Source organism: Odontesthes bonariensis, chromosome 20, assembly GCF_027942865.1.
Source record: "Odontesthes bonariensis isolate fOdoBon6 chromosome 20, fOdoBon6.hap1, whole genome shotgun sequence".
Lineage (NCBI taxonomy): Eukaryota > Metazoa > Chordata > Actinopteri > Atheriniformes > Atherinopsidae > Odontesthes > Odontesthes bonariensis.
This window is the reverse complement of record NC_134525.1, coordinates 9,918,951-9,945,391: the sequence shown is the minus strand read 5'-3', so window position 1 is coordinate 9,945,391 and position 26,441 is coordinate 9,918,951. Positions and strand designations below refer to the sequence as shown.

Sequence of the window (26,441 nt, the reverse complement as noted above, 5' to 3'; positions counted from 1 at the left end):
CAAAAAAAAAAAAGTTCTCTAGGTCCCCTATATGTCCCGCTAGGTCCCTCCAAAGCCAGCAGGTTTGTTTACAAAATTGCAGACCGGACCGGTAAAAGGTAACCAATCAGGTTTACGAGCTGGGCTCTGCTGCCTGTCAATCACCGATTGTGCACCCGCGATACAAGGTAGGCTCGTCCCCACGCTTATTTATCTGGACTATTGAACTTCATTACGGGCTAGTCTACTTACTGTGTCTTCCATGATCGCAAATGACAGGTGAGTTGATGAATGAGGAGTCGTGTAGGCGCATCTGGCGTGCACGTCTACGTGCACGAGTTCTCATGTGTTTTGAAGGGGCGGGACAGGAAGTTGAATAACTTTTTATTTTTCGGTTAAAAAATAAGCATTTCTTGCATTTTGCGACTACGGAGGTCACCGTTTTCAACTTCAAGCGTTCTGATAGATCATGTAAACTCTTAAAATGCCAAAAAGTAGGACTTTACGTATGACAACAACAAATCTTGCAGACTGCAGCTTTAAGACACCTTGAAGCAGAAAGCTGGTAACTTGAATAAAAATATCTATAAAGTCACTGTGACACTGAACTTTTTGAAATCTCACCTACTCGTATCACACTTCTCTATGCAGGGAGAGCTGAAGCACAACAGAGAGGGAGGAAGAGGAGCAGCAAACACACTGTTTAATCCGGCCTTTACGTTGTTGCTTCTGTGTTTTAAATTGTGGAAAGGAGATGAAGAATGTCCACATTTTTAAAGACAGATATTTGCTCCAGCACAAGGGTCGCGTTAACCGGATATTTTCAAAAAATCTGAAGGCCATGAGAGACAGGAAGCAGGGGCAGAGAGAGGGGGAACAAGACGCAGGAAAGGGCCGTCTGATGCGGGACTTGAACCGGGGCCAGCTGTAGTGAGGACTATAGCCTCTGGTACATGGGGCGCCTGCTCAACCCACTACGCCACGGACCACCCCAGCTATTGTCTCTCTTGATGCTCGACCTGTTGGCTTCACGTGGAAAAATGTCACGGCAGCTGAGTGTCCGAAGTTTCTTCAAAAAGCTCAATAACGATGATGGTGTTGATAAAAGAGGTGAAAGAAGAGGGACTGATGCGGTGGAAGATGAAGGGAACGCAAAGGAAGGTGTGAGCCTCTCTGTTCAGCTTGTTCAGACTGAATATTTTAATTTTTTTGGGGGGCTTTTTGTGCCTTTAATGGACAGGATAGTTGAAGAGAGAGATAGGAAGCAGGGGGCAGAGAGAGGGGGAAAGACATGCAGTAAAGGCCCGTTCGATGCGGGAATCGAACCAATGCGAGGACTGTAGCCTCTATACATGGGGCTCCTGCACAACCCACTACGCCCCCGACCACCCCGTTTGGACTGAATATTAATTAAAAATGAATGAAAATGAAATGCTATTGAACATATTGTCATTATTATCATTTTCAAAATGAAAGCGCCGGGTAAAAATAGATCATGACGGGATTTTTACGACCCTGTCAGTCAAGATGACGGACAACGAGAAAGTCTAGCGCAACCTCTGCTCCAGCTTGAATCGCATGCCTGCTCATGGCTGCTCGGGTCTAACTGGACAGCCGCTGTTCGGTGAAGCGGTTCAGCGAGCTGCTTATTCGGACTCATCGTGTAGCCTTTCTGAGAGTGTTTGCTGCAGTTAAACTTACGGCTTTCGATGGCGAGGATGGTGAGGTTGTGGATAAAGTTGGCTTCCCGGTCCAGTGACTTGGCTGTGCTGATGACCCCGCTGAGAGCATCGACATTAAAGAAACGCTCCAAGTCTGTGTTCCTGTCAATGGAGTACCTGGAGGGACACTTACACACTTAGAACTGACACGCTGCTTGTATGTTTCTAACCGGTCTCTAATAAAAAACAAGTAACGACAACAAATGTTGAAATATTTCAGCAGCTTGGAGCTTCACAGCGAAAGTGAAACCAACCTCCTGTTAAATTCTGATAAATATTAACACTGTCTACTCGTCCCTCAGTGCACAACTTTAATCGGGCCCTTTGAATGCACATCAACTCACATTTCTAGAGAAAATTACAACTTCAATTAGCATACATCCAAGGGGTATTATTGCAGTGTGATTCGACTCTGGTGGCTGCATTAGTTCCACAATCATTCTAATTCAAACGGATGGGAGTGAAATATATTGCTGATTCTGATAACAGTCACAGGGGCAAAAATAGGCAATCTAAAGCTACAATGGTGGCAGTAATTAGATTTTCTGATTAAGATTACTAACAATCCTAACAGACCGAGCATGAATACCGTACAATATTCATTCAATTAAGAAGGGGTTGGGATCTGGAGAGTAGCATCACACAGACTCACAATCGGAGTGCTTGTTTTGAGTCAAATGCCACGGCGCACGTATCAAGCCTTGACCCTCCTGCAGGAATGCCCTTCTCTTATTCAAGATGGCATTTTACTTTTGCGAATGCTGCACTCCGTGGCCCACCCACCATCTGGCTGTCTTTGTGTCAGCCACATGGGGACTTTTCTAAGGCTCTGTGTTTGTAGATAATGTGGAGGGGCTGAATGAATAACCCCTTTATTTGAATTTGTTTGGATATCTGGAGCATGTTTCTTCTACAACAACACACTTGGTGAACTAATTTCTTAATTCAGTGTACCTGATCGCACTGTTGGATGTGTCTGGGTCATGGGCGGAGACTCTCCCTATTGACGTTCCCACTCTGGCGTCCTCCGAAACGACCATCTTGTTAAGAGGTGCGGAAAAGACCGGCGGCTCGTTCACATCTTCCACCGTCACTTTGACCGATGTGGTGTCGCTAAATGGTCCCAAGCTCAAAAAGTTGGAGTCGATGTTCCTGTTCGTGGCTTCTATTCTCAGAGCAAAGCCGCTCTTTGTCTCAAAGTCCAAAGGCTGAAAGAGAAATACACCAAAGGTTTTGGTTAAACTCTGTGCTGCACTGTACAACTATGGATATTCTGCATTTGCAGTCAATCAAGGGTAAAGGAATCGTTTGTGTGTACGTAAATCATACAATGCTGCAACACTGATCACAATTAAGGATAGGGATTAACACACAGTTGGACTTAAAGTCATTTTGGTGAAGGATTATTGCTACTTTGTTCTGTGAAAGCCACAGCAATGATTTTAAGACAGGCGCCAACATTGTGAAAAGCAATCTGAGATGAATGTGTTTGAAACATTTTGTCTGGCTTATTGAACTCCCCTCTGCAACATATAATATACTGCTGGAGCACATTGATTTGACACTTTCATTGTCAGAGAGTCTATCCAACGTTGTAATTGTCTGAGTTTGCTGCAACACAAATAAAGGATCAAATTGGCCGTGCTGACAAGAACTGCTTGTGGCCCAAAAATTGCTATACCTCTCCAACAAAAGAGGGGCAACAATGAGCTGTCAAATCAATGTGGAGGCCGTTTCAAGTCTGAAACCCTGAAGTTTGACGTTTCAGCCGTGAGCTCCAAAGTATGCAAAATGAGGTAAGACTGTGCAACTCCACAGATGAATAAGTAGCCTATTTAACTTGACAAGTTTATTCATTGCTGTAGTCAGTAGTTAAGAGTAATAATGGCGAGTTTGAGGTCTGAAGTCCTGTGGGGACTGGAGGGTGTTTCCTATGATCAGATGTGGTCGGTGCTGATTTGTCCTCTGTGATCGGCGCTAAATCCAGATAGGACTGCGAATCAAACTCTATTCCAAATAGAAATTAATACAAAAATACCTGGTACTGGTTACCCGAATAAAAGTTTCAAGTCTTCTTATCAGTTCCTGAGTGCACCCGTAGAAAAGTCTAGATTCTCCCACTGAATAAGCTGCCATTTAGCAAATAAGGGATACACGAGGACTGAGAACTGATCAGAATAAAAAATGAAAACATGCAAATGATTCCCAATCCTAAATCCAAAGGAAAAAGCATAAATGATCTAGTATTTTTAGATCTCAGTAGGCAAAATACTCTAAAGAAAATAATCTGGTAACCACATGCAAACTATTTCATCCCTTCCTGTTTGATACTAGAATATAAGGCCAGTCAATTATCATTACTCCCAACATGTTGCACTTAGTCACAATAATAGTGTCACAACATCCTGTAACATTCAACTGCAGCATTGGAGGAAATGCTGCAAAGACAGGAATAGCTATATATCCATATATCCTTGAGAAGGGCAGTTCTAGGGGCGGGGCCACAAAGCTGAAATCTGATTGGCCCCCTGAAATGCCCCTGTCCCATAACTCATCAGTCCTTTGTCCGAGAGCGATGCTCAGATTATAGGTGGGTGCAATTCCATGCCGAAACACTAGTTGCGCTAATGAGCCAGATAGGAATGTCCAGCGTGAATAAGGCTTACAGAAGAAGAAACATTTTGAACGATCTCGAACGATGTTGGACAAATACTTTGCCCCTATATGAATATTGTGGCCCCTTGATGGCCCCTTACTCATAAAAATCCTAGATCTGCCACCAAATCCATTAAAAAGAGGCAAATCAACAATGCTCAATGTCCTTTGTTTCCAAATGAACATGTTAGCAAAAACATACTCTAGGAACATGGTTTAATTTTTCTAATGCTCAGTAAGTCAATAAAACTAATGGGTGGACCACTATAAATGTACATATGTGATATATATATATATATATATATATATATACATACGAATGTGTTTAAATGGAAAGCACACATTCTTTTCATTCTAAACTCATACATATCGGGACATAATACAAATTATTTCTCCTTACCAAGACATATTACACTGTGACATTATTCAGCACTTTGTTTTTCACACGACTGCAGTTTGAACTGTAAAATATACACGTTGCAAACTACAGAGCCTGCCTGTTGTTCAAGCTGTACCTTTTGCAGGATGATGACCCCTTCTTGTGTGTCTTCATCTGTTGTTATGTTGAACATGCCGGGCCCGTCACCGTCCATGATCCTGTAGTCCATCTCGGCGTTGGAGCCTATGTCAGCATCTGCCGCTTTGATTCTGGCCACCACAGACTTCACAGGCAGCGACTCCAGCACCGTGTACTGATAGCTCTCTGGAAAAGGCAGGAAAAGTGAGACATAAAACTTTTTGTTTTTGTTTCTGCTTCTATCTGCAATACAAACAACGGAGAGGGCAAAAATGAATTATTAAGTTTGGATAGCAAAACCAATTTCAGTTTTCATAATTCCTGCCTGAATGTACCGATAGGCTCTCTGTTCGATAAAGAAAAGCAAAAAAAAAGGAGAATAGAAAAGAACAACAGGAGTCGCGATAGATCCTTTTGTCACATTTCACAGGATGAAATGTCCACTCAAGGATTCTATTACTCCGAAAATCTCCATTGTGGTCCCTGAGCCTTTGTTTGACCCCCTGGATTTAAAGTACTCTTATAAGAATAAAGAAAGGAATCATATTCATAATCATAATCTCCCCAATCACCATGGCAGAGCTCATTACCAGACCTTTCTGTGTTCCTCACAGTATCTCCCTCAGCCACCGTCTAAATGCTAATCTGCCTTACATTGTTTGCTGCCATGTAATCTTTATAATGGCTTTTTAATTTGCCGTGGAATAGCGGCTCTTTAAAAGACCAAAAAATGACTTTCCCCCCTACCGTATTGCCCCAGCACCTAACTCCCCACCCCTGCCTAACCCAAGCCTGTCTTCTGTCGCCTCTAACCTTGGCTCCGTTCCCTCTTCTCGACTAGCCGTTGCCCCTGGATTCTGTCTGCTCTGGTGCTCCATAATAGTGTATCGATTGTGACCCTCGATCCTGCGAGGCGCAAAACCCAGAACTCCTCTAAAGTTCTTTCTTCTCAGCATGACAGCGCTGGGTTAAAACGACACTGATGACTTGTTGTGCAAACTTGAACCTTTCTTTCCCCCAAGGGACCAGCAAATTGATTCAGCTTCATGGCAGTCCAGCAGTGGAGTACACCAGCAGACACGGGTCGGGCTATCAGTGGCAAACCGATTGCCGGTGCTTTGGATTATCATGAGAGGCACCGCGTGCCTTTGAATCTCAAAGCTTGGCCTGGAACCCATTAGCAGTCCATGAAATAGGCTGACAAGAAAATTGATTGATCCTGGTATTCAAGGCTCCAGCAGACATCGGCATTGATGAGGAGTGAGCTGGGAGTTGCACACATTGCAGGGAAGCTGGCTTTTAATTTCGTTGCATGAGTCCAAATGTTTACTGAAAGGAACAAATGTAAAGGTAGAAGAATGCAGAGAGAACAGGGTGAGGAATGGCGTGAACAGGGTTTAATGTGCTTTGCTTGTAAGACGTTTACGTCACATTACAAGAAAAATACTTCTGCTGCATTTCTTTGTTAATAATAATATAACCAATGTAAAATCCCAGCTTTTGTGCCATTGCCGTCATCGAATGCCCTCATTTGTTTCTCTAAGTTCAAGTGGTCTTTCAGTGCTAATCCACCTTAAAAGCCATATTCATCTGGAAAAAAAAAAAAAAAGAACTACTTCAAATGAAGCACTGAGCTAATGCTTTTATTCTGATTGCCAAGTAGCTGCTTAACAATGTACGTAGAAACTTAATCAACCATGTGGAGGCAATCAGGAGCGGAGTCTTACTGTGAGTGAACCGCGGCGGGTTATCGTTCACGTCGGTAAGCGTCACCGTGACTGTAGTGGTACCGGAGAGGCCGCCCATTTGGCCCACCATGTCTTTGGCCTGGATGACCAGCACGTACTGGTCTCTTGTCTCTCGGTCCATGTTGGGCAAAGCAGTTCTGATGACACCTGCGGAGACAACCAGAGAGGAAGATGAGGATGAGTCATTATTGTCTAACATGCTCTACCCACACATACACCAAGACTGTCCGTCCCATCTGCATTCATTTCAACTGGTTGCACACTCAGCATGTCAGAACTTAGCTATTTATCTTAGGTTTAAACATTATTATTTTAAGCTAGTACTAAAATCTCTTATCTTAGCTTTGGTACCTAATAAACAGGCAGGTGCATGTATTTAATACTTGGAGTTTTTGACTAGTATTTGAAGAAAATGTTGTTTTATACATTCACATATTTTTTTTAAAACACCATTTCAAATGTTACCATTTACTCTGAGCACCAGTGCCTTTTTTTTTGTGGCTCCCAACGAGTAGAGAGATCGCGCACACTTAAAAATCCCTAAACTTCAGTGCAGTTTTTCTCTCACCCAATCATATGGGCTGAAACTGTCACCGTGGTAACCAGTAAAAACGGAAGAAAAACTCGCTGCTTCTGTCTCTTCCGAGCTTGAGGTTCTGAAATGTCTGACAGAAATATCTGAACCAAAAAAAAAAGCCCATTTGTAGGAGCAGGTCAGTCAAATGCTAAATGTCTGGGTGCCTAATAAACCTGCCATAAGAATTGGGCACCTTCTAATAATAGCTCCTACACTGTTGTGTTGTGTTGATTTTGGATTGTATCTCATGCCCCAGCTGCCAGACTCAGATGAGACAAGCTCATTTAGTTGTCAGGATGAAAGCAAGCGTCCTCTGTTTACTTTAAATGGGCAAATAGGCTTAAAATAATATAAGGCAAAATGCTAAGCTAATGCTAATCGTCTTGATGTTGTTGTCAAAGAAATAAAAAAAAGTGCTTTCTTGGTAACTTTTACCCATACTGCAGCAAACAATATCCATTTGCCAACTATTTTAAACATGCATCTCTTAGGTCAATATTTTATTAATTTGCTAACAATTTCAGTTATTAATTCATAGGTTTAAAATGCAAATCGAGTGCTTATTCCTTATATTTTAAGGAAATATAACCAGGCACCATTTATAGTAGATTTAGTCTTTAAATTGGTTGCAGGTTTAATTTTTTCACACTCTTAAGCATTACTTCTTAGCAACATGTGTATCTCTATGTCGGGCCTATGTGGTGAATAAAGAGGCGAGGACCCATATGGTTTGGGCCACAGGTTTCCATAACTGTTCAGTGTTAATTGCCCGTGTGCATTTGGGTGGGTTTGATGCAGGATCGTTTCAATGATTAATTCATAAAAAGCCAAATGGGTTCAATTCGTGTTGCTTTTTTTAAGCCCACGAACCCATTTCCCATATTTCAGTTATAGCCCACGGATGGAGCCCACGTTAATTGGCCCATGTGATTGACCCAAGTGGGCCCCAGATGAGGGAGCCAATTTAGACCCACGTCTATGCAGTACCCATGAACCCGAGCGCCGTCAAGATGGACAATTAACACTGGGCCAATACTGAATCTGTTCACAAAGTGCCCATTTTTCATCACATTCATTATCCACAAAGGCCCCACATGATGTACTAATTCACACAATGTCCTTTGACCATTTGCCACCATTTCAACTTAATTTACAAAAAAGAATCATTACTTTAAACAATCTAAACGATCGATTAGCTCAGAATGCTAAATGTTTTCTTTAAGCTACTTTCAGTTGTTTATCGATCAGGCAATAATATTAAATGTTTACTCATCTTCTCAAACAAACAATTACAACTTATTTGCTTATTTCAAACATATCTTTCCATTTCAACTGTTGTCTTTTGTTGCTTTTAGCATTTAACAGAAGTTTATCGACTTCCTTCACCCATCTGTTACCATCACCTTCCTAGATTTGGAGGAGTAAAAGTGCCAAAATTAAATAAATACATCAATAAATAATTACTTAAATGTGTCATTAATTAATTAAAATTGGACTGAAATACATATATAATTGAATTATTTTTTAAATGTGCCATTAATTAATTAAAAATACCAATTAATTGAATGTAAAAAACATATATATATATATATATATATATATATATATATATCATTATTTCACGATTTAATTAAGTTGCAGTGCATCATTCATTTATTTTATCTGTCAAACTTGCCCATCAAAGTCAGTGGGCGGATTCCTAACACCTGATTGGTTGCCCCGCACATCAAGTCAAGCCTAATCGATTCCAGATAATGGATTGATGCAGAGCTAGTGAAAACATTTCTGTACACTGGTTGGCGCTATTCACCTGTACGTTGGTTTAGATATTCTATCAAACAAAACATTATTTGCATCATCTGCTAGTTCTAAAATGTCTCCAGAGAAAGTTCATCAAGGTCCTCCATCGTCTCTCTGCAGGCTACTTCAGACCCAGACCAAAGCAATGGATCAGACCAGATCAGCTTTAGCCCCGCCCACTGAATTTGACGGGCGAGTTTGACAGATAAAATAAATTAATGATGCAACACAAGGACCATGAAATAATTAATTAAATAGTGATTGTTTTTTTACATAAAATGAATTGGTATTTAAATTAATTAATGACACATTTAAGTAATTACTTAATGATGTATTTATTTATTTAATTTTGGCACTTTTACTCCTCCATGCCTACCACAGTGTTTCCTTGAAAGCACGATGTGCTTCTTAAATGTCTGATGCCCTTGTTGTTTTGCTTAGTTCTTATTCCTTTTAGATGTTCTGTGCTTGTAGATGATATTCAAGTTGGACTATTAACTGCGTTGGCACCACTCTAGTCCCAGAGGGGTTTATTCATGTCAAAGTGGATGATCTGAAGATATCATTTCAGACTGTAAAAGATGGTTCACATCAATCTTTCAAGTGGCAATTATGAGAGAAGTTTGACTTGAGGTGAGTATCCATTGTGGGTGTCGCCTTGTTTACAATGATTTGTGTGTTGTCTTTGCCTGAAAAGTGTCATTTCAAACTGCTTGATAACCTGATGAGGGACGAGGCTAAAGTGAGCACATACAAGGCCTGCAGGGTAGGCATCATCTGTCTGTCTCGCTGTCATGATTGATCTGTATCAGAAAAAGATAAGAGATGTGACAACAGTGGCACGAATGACTGCCATTTATCTGTTTTCACCTGAGCCACTTTGTGCAGAAACAGTGCCACAAAATCTCAAAAAGCTTTGGGAGAAACATTTTCAGTAAAATCACTTTTCTAATCTCAACTTTATCTCTTAACCACAAAGATGATTATTCCAGAAAAATTAAAGCAACGCATTAAAATGCAAAGAAAAGTGCCCTAATCCTTCAAAAGCAATCACTGTTGCTTTCAAATTTAATGACTTAACACACAATGTGTTTCATTCATTAAATGACACTTATTAAAGATTCCTACGGAACATGGAAGAGTACTCATTAAAAACCTCACACAAAGCCACAGCGCACAGTTCCTGAATAAGTGAATCGTATTTAGTTGCTGTAAAGTATTCAAAGTCTGGTGGGGGAGATCAAAGGGGGGTCTATTTAGAGCTGGAACCTGATGAATTTCTCATAATTCTTTAAATCAAACACATTCTTATAAGGGAAAAATGAAAGTGGTTCAAGTGGAGGTATGTCTATTTTCAATCAAAACTAGACTAATCAATTTGTTTCAATGCACAATGGGTCATTAATGTGTAATGTTAAAGGTGGTACTTGTGCAAATTGCAGGGTCGTGACATATGTCTGGACTTTACAATGATCCAGTTGGACATTCTGTTGTATATTTTCTGCTGTGTTTGGGATCATTGTCCTGTTGATGAGCCAGTTTCAGCCGAGCTTTAGCTGTCGGACAGACGGATCAGAGGCAGGCTCAAAGGCAGGCTCAGAGGCAGGCTCAGAGGCAGGTTCAGATGCTGGCTCAGAGGCGGGCTTAGAGGCAGAATCAGAGGCAGGCTCAGAGGCGGGCTTAGAGGCAGAATCAGAGGCAGGCTCAGAGGGAGGCTCAGAGGCGGGCTCAGAGGCGGGCTCAGAGGCGGGATGAGAGGCAGGCTCAGAGGCACCAGCTCAGAGGCGGGCTCAGAGGCGGGATGAGAGGCAGGCTCAGAGGCAGTAGCTCAGAAGCGGGCTTAGAGGCAGAATCAGAGGCAGTAGCTCAGAGGAAGTAGCTCAGAGGCGGGCTTAGAGGCAGAATCAGAGGCAGTAGCTCAGAGGAAGTAGCTCAGAGGCAGGATGAGAGGCAGGCTCAGAGGCGGGCTTAGAGGCAGAATCAGAGGCAGGCTCAGAGGCGGGCTTAGAGGCAGGCTCAGAGGCGGGCTCAGAAGCGGGCTCAGAGGCAGGCTCAGAGGCGGGCTCAGAAGCAGTAGCTCAGAGGCAGGATGAGAGGCAGTAGCTCCCCCTTTCATCGAGGCAGGGAAAAGTAAAGTGAGGCGAAAATAAATAAAATGTTGGTGCATACTTGAAATTAAAGTGTTACTGCAACCAAAGCCATTTGTACTATATATTTGTACTATAAATATATATACTATAAATATATATATATATATATATATATAACTGGATGAGAATCGATAAGGAACCTAATCGATAATCGATATCGATAATGGAACCAGAATTGCTAAATTCTTAACAATTCCCATCCTTACATCTAGGAGCACAAAATATGATTGAATAACAAGAAGAATAACAAATATTTCTATGAAATTATAAAATGATTTTGTGTTGCTTTTATTAATTCAAAGAGCGTCTGTTTTCCTAAATACCGGTGAGGAAACAAATCAAACAAACTAATTTAATCTGAACAATTACCTCAATTTACTCTCATTTTGCCATTATTGCTAAATATAACAATTTCTCAATATTAATTGAGAGTCATTTAATTCATTTAAAAATCATACTTCTCAATCAGAAAATTTGTAAAAAAAAATAGATAAACTGGTGTAGTGTAACATCACTTCCACTTTTAGTGAATATGGTTTAACTTCCAACCAAGTTTTGTGTGAAGCACAATGCTACCACAGTCAGAAGGTTATTTTGCTGTTTGCTCCATCCAACGCAGGAGAAGAAGCCAAGCGATGGTAAGTTACAGTTCCCTGTGTCAGTGTAATCATGAACAAACAGGCAAGATTATACACAAATGCAAAAGATATGTATTCCGTCTCTTTACTGAACAAATGTTGTCATATGTGTGTCTGATTTATCTGAACTGGGCTGATATGCACACAAGCATTTCCTCGGCTCGCCTTGTTCTCATCCCTTTGCTTTAAACAAAGGCTCAGCAAAGTCAGGGAGACTAAACACACGAGCACACACACACACACACACAAGGAAATTATAATTCACTTTAGTCCAAAAAGAAAACAAATCAAGAAAAGTGGACAAAAAGACAGAAGAAACAAAAATGAAGATGCTTTCTGACTGTCAATCGCAGCTGCACTTGAAAATAAACAATTCCTACTGAAATCCTTTATTAATGTCATTAGAATCCCTCCAGCCAGCTCAGAACTGTTATAGGTCGCTCTAAGTAAATCGTTCAGTTACTTCAATCACAGTGAGCTGCACACTTCTCTCTAAAGTCCCACGCCATGGGCTTACAGTGGGATAACGCTTGTCAATAAAACAATCATCTTTATCTTAGAAAACATGCCTTTTCAGACTCGCATAAAATAATGAGCAGCGAGGGACGCTGTCGCAGAGCCCCGAGGGTAAACACAGCTGCATTTCGCTCCTAAATGGCAAAGTGAAACAAGTCATCTTCTTCAATCTTTTTTTGTTCCATTTAACCGAATGCACTGAGAATTTATGCATCTACGTTTGTGCTGTGGATACTCACCCATCTGCTCTGTTTATCTCTTATGTGGCCTTTCCCATCTATCTCCTCTCTGATGCTTCTTCACACGCCGTGTAACCCAATTAAAGAACAGCAACCAATGCTCACGCAGTCATATCTATGAACCCTGTTTACCGAGTTGCATCAGATAGGTGACTTCAATCCTGCAAAGTTCCGTAAATACTAGCTGGATGCAAACAAAGCAAAAGTTTTTTTCTGCTCTCCGCTCCATAAGAAGCAAACACAGGAACCGAGCATGCATGTCTGGACTTAAAAGGAGGCATCTTTAAACAGTGAGGAGAAGTACAGCTGAGGAGGAAGCTGGGTAATGGTGGGATTATCATAGCAGCTGCTCCTAAGGGTGGCTCCTAAACGGTTAAATAAAAAGATGTTAAGTTTGTGCAGCCAGCAGTGAAGCAAATGGATGTTCCCACTAAACCGTAGATAGGCTTCACACACAATTGATATACTTGTTTAATATCAGCTCGGCGCGCTGGAGTTTGAGAAGTATTGGCTGTGGTTAATGATGCCATGATTTTTTGATTCCAGCGAGCTAAAAATAATAATAATAATAATATAATACACCAGCAACATGTTTCTCCTCCTGCCTGGCCAGGAGCGAGGGCACTTTTCACCGAGTGACACTGCTGATGTACAAGGCGATGTTCCAAGCCTGTTGTTTGTCTGCTGGGTGCCAGCCCTCCGGCTCTCTGTCTCTGTTACCCCGTGCGGCGCTGGTGTCATTCCTGGGGAGCGGCGATGATTAAAACCCTTCTGTCGCTGCCGCGGCACGGCCTCGCATTGCGCCCGTGACTCCTCGCCTTCCGGTGCAAGCCAGACACATTGCAGCCACGCATTCATCTAGCTGTCTCCACACCACTGGCGGCAGACGGGTGGGCCGCGCTCCCTGCTAAAGCCCGGATACTTGACATTTGTCTTGTGAGGAGGAAATAAGGCTTTGGAGGAGCCCTCTGGCTCCGCATGCAGCCTGCGAGATCTCCTGATGAAGGTGAAGAACACTTAAACATGAAGGCTGCAGAGTGTGATTTGCGGAGCCCTCGGGCGGTCCACTTACAAAGAATAGACCCAAAGGAAAACAAGCCATACTTTTGTTTATTGTTTGTTTGCACTTTAATAAAACATTACAAACAAGAGTATATCGCATAAAAGAAAGAAAGAAAATAAATTAAAGAATAAATATATATACAATAGATAATAAATGAAAATAAATGATAAGCTGCAATGAATCAGTGCTGGAGAGGTTAGAAACCCTGGGAGGGCTTATCAAGAACCTCACCATTGAGATAAATAAACAAAATTAAATGTATCTTATCAGGATAAAACAACAAATGGATTAATGAGTGTGAGAAAAAAACAAAGAATAAAAACAACATCACAAAAATCAATAATCAAGCAATGAATCAAGAACTAAATTACAATAAATCGAAAGACTAAATTGCATTGGCAACTATAGATAAAAAAGAGAAGAAAAAGTATTAAGACAGTCCCATAGAGTACAGGTGATCTTTTAATTTCCTTTTATAGATGGGTAGGGATGGAGAGCTGTGTGTCAGGTGAATATACTTGTTCCATAAAGTTACACCTTTATATTTGATGGAAAACTGTGCTCTAGTGGTACAACAGAGTGGGATATGAAGCAGCTTAGATTGTCGAGTTGTTCTGGAGTGAATGTTTGAGTTTTTTTTAAAGTATTGTTAAAAATGAGATGGAAGTGTGTGTCCCTGATACCGGACTTTGAAGACAAATATGCATGTTTCCATCGTGTTAATGTTGTAAATGGACAATACAAACAAGGAATAAAACAACAAAGAAAACAAGCCATACAAACAGGGAATGAAACCTGTATCCGCCACATTCAAGCATCACGCTTTAATCACGAGTCGCTATAGCGACCCAGGGGTCCACAAGTGTGAAAGAACCACACGCTACGATGCCACACAAGTGTTACAGAAATACATCCTAATGTTGCAAAAGCACAGGGTTTGTAATGTTAATTAGAGAGGAAACGTGTTTTCTTGCTGTCTGCGATCACAATTAAAACGATTGCTCCTCCCACTCTGTATTACCCACCTGAACAGCAGGAGGCAGACAGATTTATATCCAGGCTTTGGCTGTAATATTCTCGATTTAGTGGAGTCGCCATAGCAACAAAGCCACAACGACACACACACGCACACACTTTTAAAAGAGGAGGGTCAAGAGAGGCGCACACGGTTGTGGGAAAAGCATGTTAATATCTTAATCACAGCCTGATCAAAGCCATCCCGTCCTCTCAGAGACTCACAGCTACAGAGTACACAAGGATTGGACATGGCCTTTTCCTTTTATTTGAGCCATCTCACTTTAATTAGACTCTTAGAAAAAGAAAGAAGACAAAGCTCAGTCCATCAGGGCTCCCTCATCCTGAGCGCCTGTCAGATTCAGATGTCATACCCGTGTCGTTTTTGAGAGGCATGCCGTGTCACATCTTAAATAGAACCTCTCAGAATGCAATTGATCCTCTCATTTAGACACCTGGCCTTCCCTGCACACTAAATATTTCTCTTGTTATGCCAGCTATTGGGGTTTGTGAGCATGCATGCATGCTTAGCAGTGCTAATATGCATGGATAATTGTCTCTGAAGGACTTTCCATAATGCCAAGGTGTACGGGGCTGGAGGCAGCTGCTCAAACCTCCTTGTGCCTGTCAGCGATTAGAACACAGTCCTTGACAGCATTCACCATTTCAGCTTCACCTTCAGACCAAACTACAAGCAATCAATCAAGATACATTACAAAGTACAGTCTTAACCGAGCACCTTTAGGCACGATAACATATGTATTTTGCTGGTATTGCGCACTGCTTCGAAGTTATTGGAGCTATTTGGGATTAAACTTTTCCCAAGGGCACCTGGGAGATTCAATTTGGAATTAGGAACCAAAGTAAAGAGACTTGTAAAGACGAAAGAAAGCCAGGATGCTTTCCACCTACCGTCGGCTCACACGCATCCCTCCCCTGACCATTAGCCCTCTGCCATTTAATCGCTAGTGCAATATTGCAGTGTACAGCTCAGAGTGTATTTCAGCTCCGGCACTTTGTCAAAGTCAGTCGGCGCTATGGTCCAGGCGTGCTCTGCAAATGGGACTAATTAGAAACGTACAAAGACAGAGGCGCGATGCTCATTACACAACACTCGATCCTGGGCTCGCCCACTAAAAGCTGGTGTCTCAGCCCCGCGGTGCATTCTGCAGGATGCATTTATTGACTTTGTGTTAGCGACTCGACGGTTAACAGAAACTATGTGGCCCTTTTCAAAGGCAGTTTGAACAGAGCGCAGGATTTAATAGCTCCGGAGGGTAATCCTGAGGTATGGAATCGCACACAACTGTCATGGGACCGGTTGAACCGGCTGTAATGAAAGCTGTCACTTCAATGAGCTATTTTCACTTTTTAGCTACTTGTTAACACTTAGGTCTTCAGTGCTGTTGTATTGGACTGATGTTATCCCCGTCCTCCCCCTAATGCTAAGACTAATTACACTATCAATTTCATGGCTGACTGCCTTTTACTCCTCCCAACTTTCATTACAGCGAGGGTATAACTTTTGCTAACAGCCACCGAAGCAACAAGTGGTACTCTTCAAAAAATGCTGAATGCTTTAATTAGTGTGTACCAGTAGCGGAATTACAGCAGAGCCATCAAGTAGGGGAATTTAAACCCTGCTTACACATCAGCACACGCCACTGCTGATCTGATCACCGGACGGCAGCTCCCAGCATCGGTGGGAACACAGCGGACCTTCTGTGTTGTTTTTAGCAGCACCAAAAGCAACCGTGAGTGCAGCTTACCCTGCAGGTCCTTCTTTGTTTGACCCGAATGTTTAGAGCCAAGTCTCACCTCCATCTGATCCACAAAAACAGGTGTTTTGATGGAGCGTTGGCAGAACTTAATGTGCACCAACAGAGGGAGGGGGAATGTGTTGTTTCAAGTCGGAAGGCAGACGTCATACAGCCCGTGGATGAAGTCAGTTTTTAACAGCGAGCTGAGTGGTTTCCAGTTCCTCGGGCTGTTTCTTTACAATTCTGTTCAGAGGCTGACTCAGTATGACAAGCGCAAAGACTTTACAAGTCTCGGTTTGCATGTTTTCTGTCAACAAATCTCAAGTCAATCATTCTATTTGTTCGAGTTCTTCTGTCATTTCACACCAAAGCCCATTTGTTTGACAAGATGCTCCTATCGACGTCTGTGCGTAAAAGCACAGCAATGATATTCCCATTCACACGTTACAGAGCATAGTCTGATTAACAGAGGTGGGTAGTAATGAGTTACATTTACTCCATAACATTTACTTAGTATGTTTTTGAAAAAATTATACTTCTAGGAGTAGTTTTAAATCACTATACTTTTTACTTTTACTTGAGTAGATTTGTGAAGAAGAAACTGTCCTCTTAAGGGCAGATTATAGTTCTGCGTCTATCGTCTTGACGTGTTGCTTTGCTCTGGTTCGAACCACTTTTCATGTTATGGTTCTGCAACCTCGGTCTGGAATTTCTAGGGACGCACAGCAGTTTCCCCTCGCGAGAATTTCGGTGGGCAGTGACGAGAACTTCGGCGGCGCCGGCGGAAGTGTTTATCTTTCAAAAAAAAAAAAGTGTATGCAAGATATGGATCTGGAGTTGCTCGACATCGAAGAAGAACAGCTTCTTTTATTGGAGTTGGCGAAAATGCAAAGGAGGAAGCCACACAGACAACCGGAAATTCACACCGAGGACCAATCACAGCCGCTTTTGTCTGCGCACTTCCGTTGGTGGTCTGCGTGCGTCTGTCGCGTAGTCAGGATTTTTCTGAGGTGCACGAGGACGCGCGCAGAGCCTCTGCGTGGGGGAGTGGTCAAGATTTTGACGCTCGCAGAGGCTATGCGTCCGAGCGTCAGAGGCTTTGCGTCTGAAGCATAAATCAGCCTTTACTCCGCTACATTAGGCTACAATGAGCTCGTTACTTTTCTTCTTACCTCTTTGGTATTCTACGCCTCATTATTTTTATCCCCCCGCGTACGCCTCATTTTAATATTTTATTCTGACAGAGAGAGAGACTTCCTCCAAAGGCTCTACCACCTGACTGTGTTTCAACAATCAGACGTAGCCGTGCAGTCTCGTCACGTGACCATACTCAATCTCAGCGGCAGGACGGGTTAGCTTTACAGTTTACAGTCGTAGCAAACGAACAAAGAAACAGATGAAAAATGTCAGAATCAACGGTGGGAAATGAAGACACAGACGAGGCCTCATACTGAAAGCATGTTTACCTTACAAAGAGTGAGAAACAGCAGCTACATTATGTGTCTTCTGTCAACCAAAACAAACGGACATTTCAGCAGAAACTCAACATCTAACCTGAGGAAACATGTAGCGGTAAGTTTCCTAAATTCGTTTTCCCCCATGGATAGGTGAATGTTTGTTTTTTAGGTTCCATATGGGTTCCATATGTTTTAAACATTTCCTAAGTCTCTTTTATTTTTTTATTGAAGTACTTGAATTTACCTGGATTATTTTAATTTAAGCTATTTTGTAATTAATTCATTCATTCATTTTAATTTATTTTATCAATTGGATGAACTCTAATTTGCCTAAAGATGATTATTTAGTATTTTTGTCTGTCTGATTGAATGCTTGTGTTAACAAATAAATCAGACGTTACTCAACAGTTACTCAGTACTTGAGTAGTTTTTGAGGCACTTTTTTTACTCTTACTCAAGTAATTATTTGGATGACTACTTTTTTACTTTTACTTGAGTCATTATTCTGAAGTAAAAGTACTTTTATTTGAGTACAATTTTTGGCTACTCTACCCACCTCTGCTGATTAATGACTGGAAATATCCCTCAAAACAAAGAGCATTCGCCTTCTCGGGTTTCTCCCTTGGCTTCACGCTCTGTTTTTCTCTGCGGTGTTGCCAGATCTTGTGACAGAAACAAGCAACCAGATCTACGAAATGTTTGTGCAGTGAGGACAAAGTACACCTGATGCTCTTTTTCTTTCCAATGGCACACAGTGCGGCTTCCAGCATCGTTCATGCACCTGACTTCAATCCCTCGATGCACACTTTAGTTCAGTCATCAGTGGATAACGACCTTTGCACTGAAGCTCCAGATAACGAGGCAGCAAACCCAACTCCTGTAACTGTTGGAACTCGGTATCATAAAGATATTAAAATGAGAAAACGGATGAAAGTTTGTAAAAAAAAAAAAAAGGGATAAAAAGGCTTTAAGATTAGATGTGAGTTAGTTTGTTGACTTGTGGAGTGTTTTATCTTGAGAAAGTGCAACAGCAATCCCCGCAACATCTTTATATCCGGCTCATTAGCCACTGCCCTGCCGAGGCTGAGCTACCTCATGCAAAGCACTGAAAGCAAGAAAACAGAAAAATATGGACCATCCCATAATATTAGGCTTCATCCTCTGCTTCAAGAGCAACACGCACACACATTGCTGCGATTTTTTTTATAAATATAGTTCCAATTTATGAAGTGGTGAAAGGCACTGTGAGGCAGAGATTTATGTTGCTTATTTTTCACACTCCGGCAGACACAGAAATAAGTGGGATGCTCAACAAAACAAACTCCTCCGTGACCTGTGAGGTTCACCGTGGACGTCCAATAAGCCTAACCGCTGGAGGAGAGTAGTGCATTCAAGAAAAATAAATGTACATTGCAAGAAAGGAAATAACTTCCCACTGTGTTGGCATAATGGATGTGGTGTCAAAGGAGGAAAAGAGGTTGTGAGCATCAAAATTCATCAACACGTCCAGCTGTGAATCAAGCTCAATACCACAGAATTTTCAATGCGGTTTTTCACATTCTGGAGACCTTCAGCGAAGGAACCTTTCACTTTTCCACGTGAACATGTTTTTGGGAGAACATTTACGTGTTTTAGATGCTCTAAATTGATACTCTTTAAGCTCCAGCAGTTCCTGTGAGACCTCTCTGGAAGCCCTCTGGAAGCTGAAACTTCTGTGGGCTAATGAATGCGTTAATGTGCTGTGATCACCTCCCCGAAGAGGAAGTTGGCTACCTCTTGAGGTCATACTTCACTCTTTTTTTTCAGTACCTTTTAAAGCCATAAATTGTCATCCTTTAAGCCGCAAAGTAGCTGATATTCTGAATGAATCATCCTAATTTGAGCAATAATCAGCTGTTTGTGGACTACACACACATATCTATGTCTACATGCAACTAATTCATCAAATTCTCCTGATTTATTTGACTTGGTTTAAAAACCATTTGATACCAACAAAAGGCTCAACTTAAAGGGACAGTTCGCCTCTTTTGACATGAAGCTGTATGACATCCCATACTAGCAATATCATTTATGAACATTTTTTTTACCCCCTGGTGCGTCCTGTGAGCCGAGTTCCAGCCTCGTTTTGGCGTTGATGAAAGTAGTCCGGCTAGTTGGCTGGGGTTTAAAAAATAAAGCGTTTTGCTTCTCAAAACAATATGCGTTCAAAAGAGTAATACATTTGCATCACAAAATTGTTCTCCAGGAAAAAGTCAGACCTCACAATCGCTTGGCACTATTTTCTCTCCCTTCGTATCACTGCGTGCTGCCGCCTGCCGACAGCCGCACCTGTTACGGTGTTTACTGCTCGGAAGCAGGGGACTGCTCGGTCTGCACGGTCTACACAGCATGCAGTGATCTCTTTTCATGAAAAGAGAGACAGAGTAGACTCCCAAATTTCATAAATAAATCACATTTACTGCTGCAGTTAACTTGTGTGACACTTAAGCACTAATTTATTTAGGGAGGAAAACTATGATGCAAACTATTTCCCTTATTTTTTTTCCTTTTTCAAACAAATGGTTTACAGGATTAAGCATGAAAAATAACAGCTGAGAGTATAGAAAACACAGCAAATTCTCCCATTGGTACTCTTTCTGTTGGACAATGGCAGGTTTTATTAACCTGTCAAACAATGGCACACACAAACACACAATCGCAGCTAAATGTGCACCCAGATACAGCCTCTGGGCCCCTGCCAGCACCACGGCAGAAGGTGATCGGATCTCTCGACTACAAGATGCAATATTGATGTCAGAATCTAATAGCATGGATGGCTGTCTGAGGAGTGTGACTTCAGGTGAGACGAGATGCAAGGAAGCATGAAGAAAAGTTCACTCAGTGAAAACCCAACGTATAGAACAGTAATTATTACCTCTTGTGATTATTGTATTTCTCACTGAAAAGGTGTAAATGGGAAAAATATTACGAAGCGCTCACTTGGCTACCTTCATCTTCTTTAAGTCATCTTTCAACACCGACTACCTCGGGGAAATAAAACACTTATGCTACAAAAAAAAAAAAAAAAGAACAGCTTGTATCCTGTTGTGTCATCATCTTTGAACACAGAAACCTCTTTTTTTTTACAAATTTGCAACCTCCTGTACTTTTCGTGTGCATTTATGGCGCACGTATTTGATTTTCTCTGAAGAATCTCAGCAGCTCTCTCCACTGAATAATGTATCCAGAAATACCAGCAGCTCCGCTGACTGGTGATCCAGCAGAAATATCTGAAACTGGCAGAGCGCTGATGAAAATATAACCACTCGCCTCCGGCTCTTCAACGCTCTCTAACAAAGTTTGTGAGAACACTCGCACCCACTGATGACTCTTGAATGAGATTTCATTAGATCAATATCAATTAGGGTGAGAGCAGACATTTGCATAAATGATGTTCAAATGGCACGTCTCTCCCGTAAAGGCCCCATTATTCTCATATCATGTTTTTTAGACCCTCAGCTCAATGGCCGGAGCTCGTACTTCCACCGCCTCAGCTGAAGAGTTTCATTAAGCTAAGTGGATCCTTTGAATCCCGAAGGTTGATATTTGGAAAGCTTTAATGGGTTATGATTGCTTGCTTTAAGTGGACTGTGTTCCTCCACAGTCCAGCTTGATGATCAGCAGGGTTGAGTCTGTGTGGAAGTACATTTGCAAATGAACACGCCGCAGACTGTCAATACTGAGAGGCAACGAGCTCGGTAAGTGTTAGCTTACCTACATTTTATGTTTATTCAGCTGTCGGCGTGTTAAGATGTTTGTTGGGTCACTGTTGATAAAACTGCCACTAGATTATAGTAGATAATAATAAAGTAGATTATGGAAAACGGAATTGTTGCTGCCCTTTGGAGTTTTTGCTGTAATAGTCTCATGGTGGTCTCTTAGGGTGGTAAGTGTGAGCCATCTTTAAATTATCCATCCATGCATCTGTCAGTCCATCCATCAATTTGTCTGCTGCTTATTCTGTACTTGGATGCGCAGGCAGAAGATCCCCAAACCTCCTTCTCCCCAGTCACCCCCTTCAGCCCTTCAGGCTGAATACCTCGGCGCTTCTAGATCTGTTTAGACTAGGGCTGGGTAACGATTAAAATGTTTAATCTAATTAATCACATGATTTCCCTGATTAATCGCATTTGTACGCAAAATCCAAAAATGAATTCAAAAGTAGTGTATAGCTTTTAGCATTTAGTTTTATTTTAAATGTGCTGCCATATGAATGAAAGTGCCATAACATTTGTTGTGCAAACACACTTTTAACATCAGCATCTTTCTGTAGTTTTTATGTAGAAGCCTAGCTCCACTGTCTGTTTCCTTGAATGACTTGCTGCTATCAGTTGTGTGTTTTGCCTTTAAGTGATATTTTAGACTGGAACTACTACGGTGAGAACACAATTCAACTTGGCAGAGTTTACAGATGACTTTGGTTCTGTCGACTTTAAAATGAAAATGGCCGAGTAAAAAGTTCCGTACCCTTCTCCATGTTTGGTGGATCCGCCGATTACTTTCTTTTCCGGTTCCGCAGCAGACAGCAACAGACTTTTACAATAATAAAATAAATAATAAAACATGCGTTAATGCGCGATAAAATATTTATCAGCCTTAAATAATTAAAAAGTTAACGCGATAATAACTAGTTAACGCGCCCAGCCCTAGTTTAGAGATATACAGTTATTTCTCCACTTTCTGTCTGCCTCAAGACCTCCTTCTGGTGGGACACGAAACGCTTTCCCCTGGGAGAGGTCTGGAAGTCGTCCTGACCAGATGCCTGTACCACCTCAAATGATAATGTGGTATAGCAGCAGCTCTGCTCTGAGACCCTCCCAGATGACCGAGCTGGTCACGCTGTTCCTTTTTGGAGGAAGCTCATTTCATTGCTTGTATTTGCAGTCTCGTTCTTTCAGTCACTACCCACAGCTTATCACTGTAGCTAAGAGCTGGGACGTAGCATTTCTGGTAAATTGACAGCTTCATCTTTGGGCTCAGCTTTCTCTTCACCCAGATGCTGCACCTATGCATCCGTCAGTGTCCTGTTCTGTTTGAGCCCCAGTGGCTACTGACATCCTGAGACACTCAAACTCCCCTTGAGGTAGTCACCTGATCCCAAGCCAGAGTGAGCAATCCACCCCTTTCAGTTTGCAGTCCATGTCATCAGACATGGAGGGTTTAATCCCATCCTGGATGCTTCCCACTCAACTGCAAACTCCCAGTGCATGCTGGAGGTCTCCATTCTATGAAACCAACAGGACCACTGGTTAAAGCTCTATCACGAGAAGAAGAAGCTATATGTGAAACACTGCCATCTTCTCTTAACCAAAACTTAAGCAAAATGGACTGAGGCAAAGCGATCATCAAGCTCAGTCCAAAAGCCTGCATCTCTGTTGCTATGGGGGTCCATTGGAAGTGGCAACTTACATATCTGGAAAGGCACCATCAATGCTAAAAGGTATATACAGGTTTTAAGGCAGGGATGTCCACATCCGGTCCTCCAGGGCCCCTTTTTTACTGCAGGTTTTAGATGTTTCCCTGCTCCAACACACCTGATTCAGATCAATGCATCCTTAGCAGGCTTGTGCAGAACTTAACAATCTGTTAAAGGGATCCATTTCATCTGAATCCCTTTAAAACGTCTAAAACCTGCAGGACAGCGGCCCGACTTTGGACATCCCCGTTTTAAGGCAACAAATGCTCACATCCAGAATTTTTTTATTTCAGGGAAGATCTTTCATATTTCAGCAAGGCAGTGCTAAACCATATACTGCATCTATCCCAACAGCATGGCTTCATGGTAGAAGAATCCAGGTGTTGGACTGACCTTTGGCACATCATGAAATACAAAATACGACAAGGAAGACCCAGGAGTGTCGAGTATCTAGAATTCTTATCAGACAAAAAAATGGGACACCATTCCTCTCCAAAAGGTTTGGGAACTGGTCTCCTCGGGTCCCAGAGTTTACAGACTGCTGTTAAAAGATTCGGGGAGTCTACACAGTGGGAAAAATTGCCCCGTCCCAACTTTTTTATATTGGTTAAATATTGGTAAAATGCCTCTCTTTCAACATTTGACATGTTTTCTATGCTCTACTTGAAATAAAATTTGGGTTTATGAGATTTCCAAAAACTACATTCTGCTTTTATTTACACAGCATCAAAATCCATAGTCAAATAAAATCAGTCAGACTTCTTTTGGCATCATTTTTCAATGCTTTTTTTTTTTTTTTTAAATAACTCTGACACATGAAGAGATATGATGTTGCCTTTTCCAGCTGAACCCGCTTCAAAATTAGTGTGTCTGGGAATTTAAACGCGTGCATCAAATGCAAACTGCTGGGATGAAGTAACACCTACCTGTTTTTGGCTCCACTGAAAAGTACGGCTGACCATGAATGATGCTGTAGACCACCCGGGCACTGTTCCCATATGTTGGGTCGTCTGCATCTGTGGCTGCCACTTGTACTACCATGGTTCCTGTGGGCAGGCATATGTCATTAGTTTCCAAGACAACATCCAGAAAGCAAGTCAAACGGAGCTAAATGTGGAAATAGTCACATCAACAGAGCGTGTGACCAATTCCACTTGAAATGGGATGAAAGGGAGCGATGAAAATGCAACTTCTGAGACACAAAAAAATTGTATTAGTCATTGTATTCATGCTTTCTTCTTTTATTGAAACGGGTGTTTAGCTTTGTATTTAATTATTATTATTTTTTTATCAAATTTGTTGTTTTGAGTGAGCTTAAAGCAGCTTTCCACAGAAATGTTGAGCGGAACCAAAAGATCTGACATGCACCGTGTGACTCTTAGCCTCAAAGGCTGCTGAACAAACAAAGCTTTCTGTTGTTGCTGCAACTCACAGAGAGACTGAGGCAGGATAAAAGTGGAACTCTGGGCCCTTTAGAGCTCACGTCATCGTCGTCATTGGCCATTTGCTTCATGCAGTTCAGTTATATCAACACCCTTTCTAGTAAATTCATTGAGTCTGCAGCTCATCTGTGTAAGACAACAAAGCTAAATGTCTATCTCTGAAAATAAGCTGAAAACTGTGACTCTCTGTGCTTTTGGAAACGTCAAAGGGTTTCATTTGTCCTCCAGCAACGTCACAGGAAGACTCCATCTTTTTATCTTGTACTTATCAGTGCTGAATAAAACTCTATTAAGAGTCTCATGTCATAAACTCATGAAAAAGACACATTTTGTATGTTTAAAAAAGATCTATAGCTTCAGCTTGCACAGATGGCAACCCATCAAGTCACAGATTTAGGGTCTAAAGCTGGAGAATATATATTCTTCTGCAGGATGGAAACCGTAACAATGAAGACAGATTATATCTCCAGGCGAAAAAGCAAGTTTGACACCCTGCAGCATCAACATCTGAAAGAGTGTTCAGGATGCTCGTATTAGTTCACAGTCTGACAGATACCGTTGTTTAATGAAGTGAGGCGAACTGCCTTTAACAGAGTGAAAAGAGACTTTGATTTGGTCAAAATAGCTTTATCCATCGCACTTTGGGCCTGGGGTCATATGAAAGAGAGGCCATTAATGCCGTTAAATAATTCCAAACCTGAAAATTATAGGCAACTTTCTGGTCCCGTGTATTGAACAGGAAAGCCTCCTTTTGTTCATTTCAAAGACCGCAAATCAAACCGAAACTAATTCCAAAAGCACGTTATTGTTTATCAGTCCTGTGATGAACTGGCGGCCTGTACCCTGCCTCTCACCCGATGGCAGCTGAAATAAGCTCCACCACCACCACCCCCCCCCCCCCCCCCACCCCCACCCCCCACCCCGCGACCCTGAATTGGATTAAGCAGGGGTAGAAAATGGATGGATGAATAACTCTTATCTATGCTAAATCTATACATTTACCTAAAACATAGATTTTCTTTAGCTTTTTGTCATGCAAAAGCTGTGCAATAGCCACTGAAAAGTACATTCAATTGGAACAACCTTTATCAATGAATATAAATGAACAAAAGCATCTTTTTGGTTTTCTTTTTACTGAGCGCACCTTTAAGTTTATGCGTCACCTTTATGTGACATCTACTGTTGGGGAATAAGTAGATACCCCTTCAAATCTAGGCTAAAAACCTACTTATTTAGGATTGCTTTTAATACCCAGTAGTATGATGACACTTTTATCTTATTTCATCTTAATCGATTTTGTTCTATTTTATTGCTTTCACTGTTCTTTTATTGTTTTTATTTGTTTTTACTTATTCTTCTCTTTATTTATTACCTGCTGTAAAGCACTTTGGTACATCGTAATGATTGTTTGTAAAGGGCTATATAAACAAAATATATTTACATTTACATTCATGTTTATGCATTTAGCAGACGCTTTTATCCAAATCGACCTACAAATGAGGATACAACATTACTGCTAACATCAAAGCTAACAATAAGCTACGTAGAAGGAAAGTGCTATGATATATCTTATATATATATATATATATATATGATATATTAGTTGACTAAACAAATGTTATCTTAGTCCGTTACAGTTAAGGTGACCCAACATTACTGAGCTTTTTCCTCAGCTCCATATAAATATATAACAAATACAAGATTCCAGTA

General features: G+C 41.5%; 1 protein-coding gene across 2 annotated transcripts in view; it reads right to left on the bottom strand.

Moving 5' to 3' along the window:
* The window catches only part of cdh7a (cadherin 7a), a 149,559-nt gene that overhangs the window by 47,460 nt on the left and 75,658 nt on the right, over nucleotides 1–26,441 (bottom strand). For both annotated transcript variants that reach the window (XM_075452379.1, XM_075452380.1), the window contains exons 4-8: nucleotides 24,216–24,335; nucleotides 6,600–6,767; nucleotides 4,871–5,058; nucleotides 2,655–2,908; nucleotides 1,681–1,817 (exon numbers count right to left, since the gene is read on the bottom strand). In XM_075452379.1, coding sequence (XP_075308494.1) covers nucleotides 1,681–1,817; nucleotides 2,655–2,908; nucleotides 4,871–5,058; nucleotides 6,600–6,767; nucleotides 24,216–24,335 — 867 coding nt within the window. The remainder of the gene's footprint in view (nucleotides 1–1,680; nucleotides 1,818–2,654; nucleotides 2,909–4,870; nucleotides 5,059–6,599; nucleotides 6,768–24,215; nucleotides 24,336–26,441) is intronic.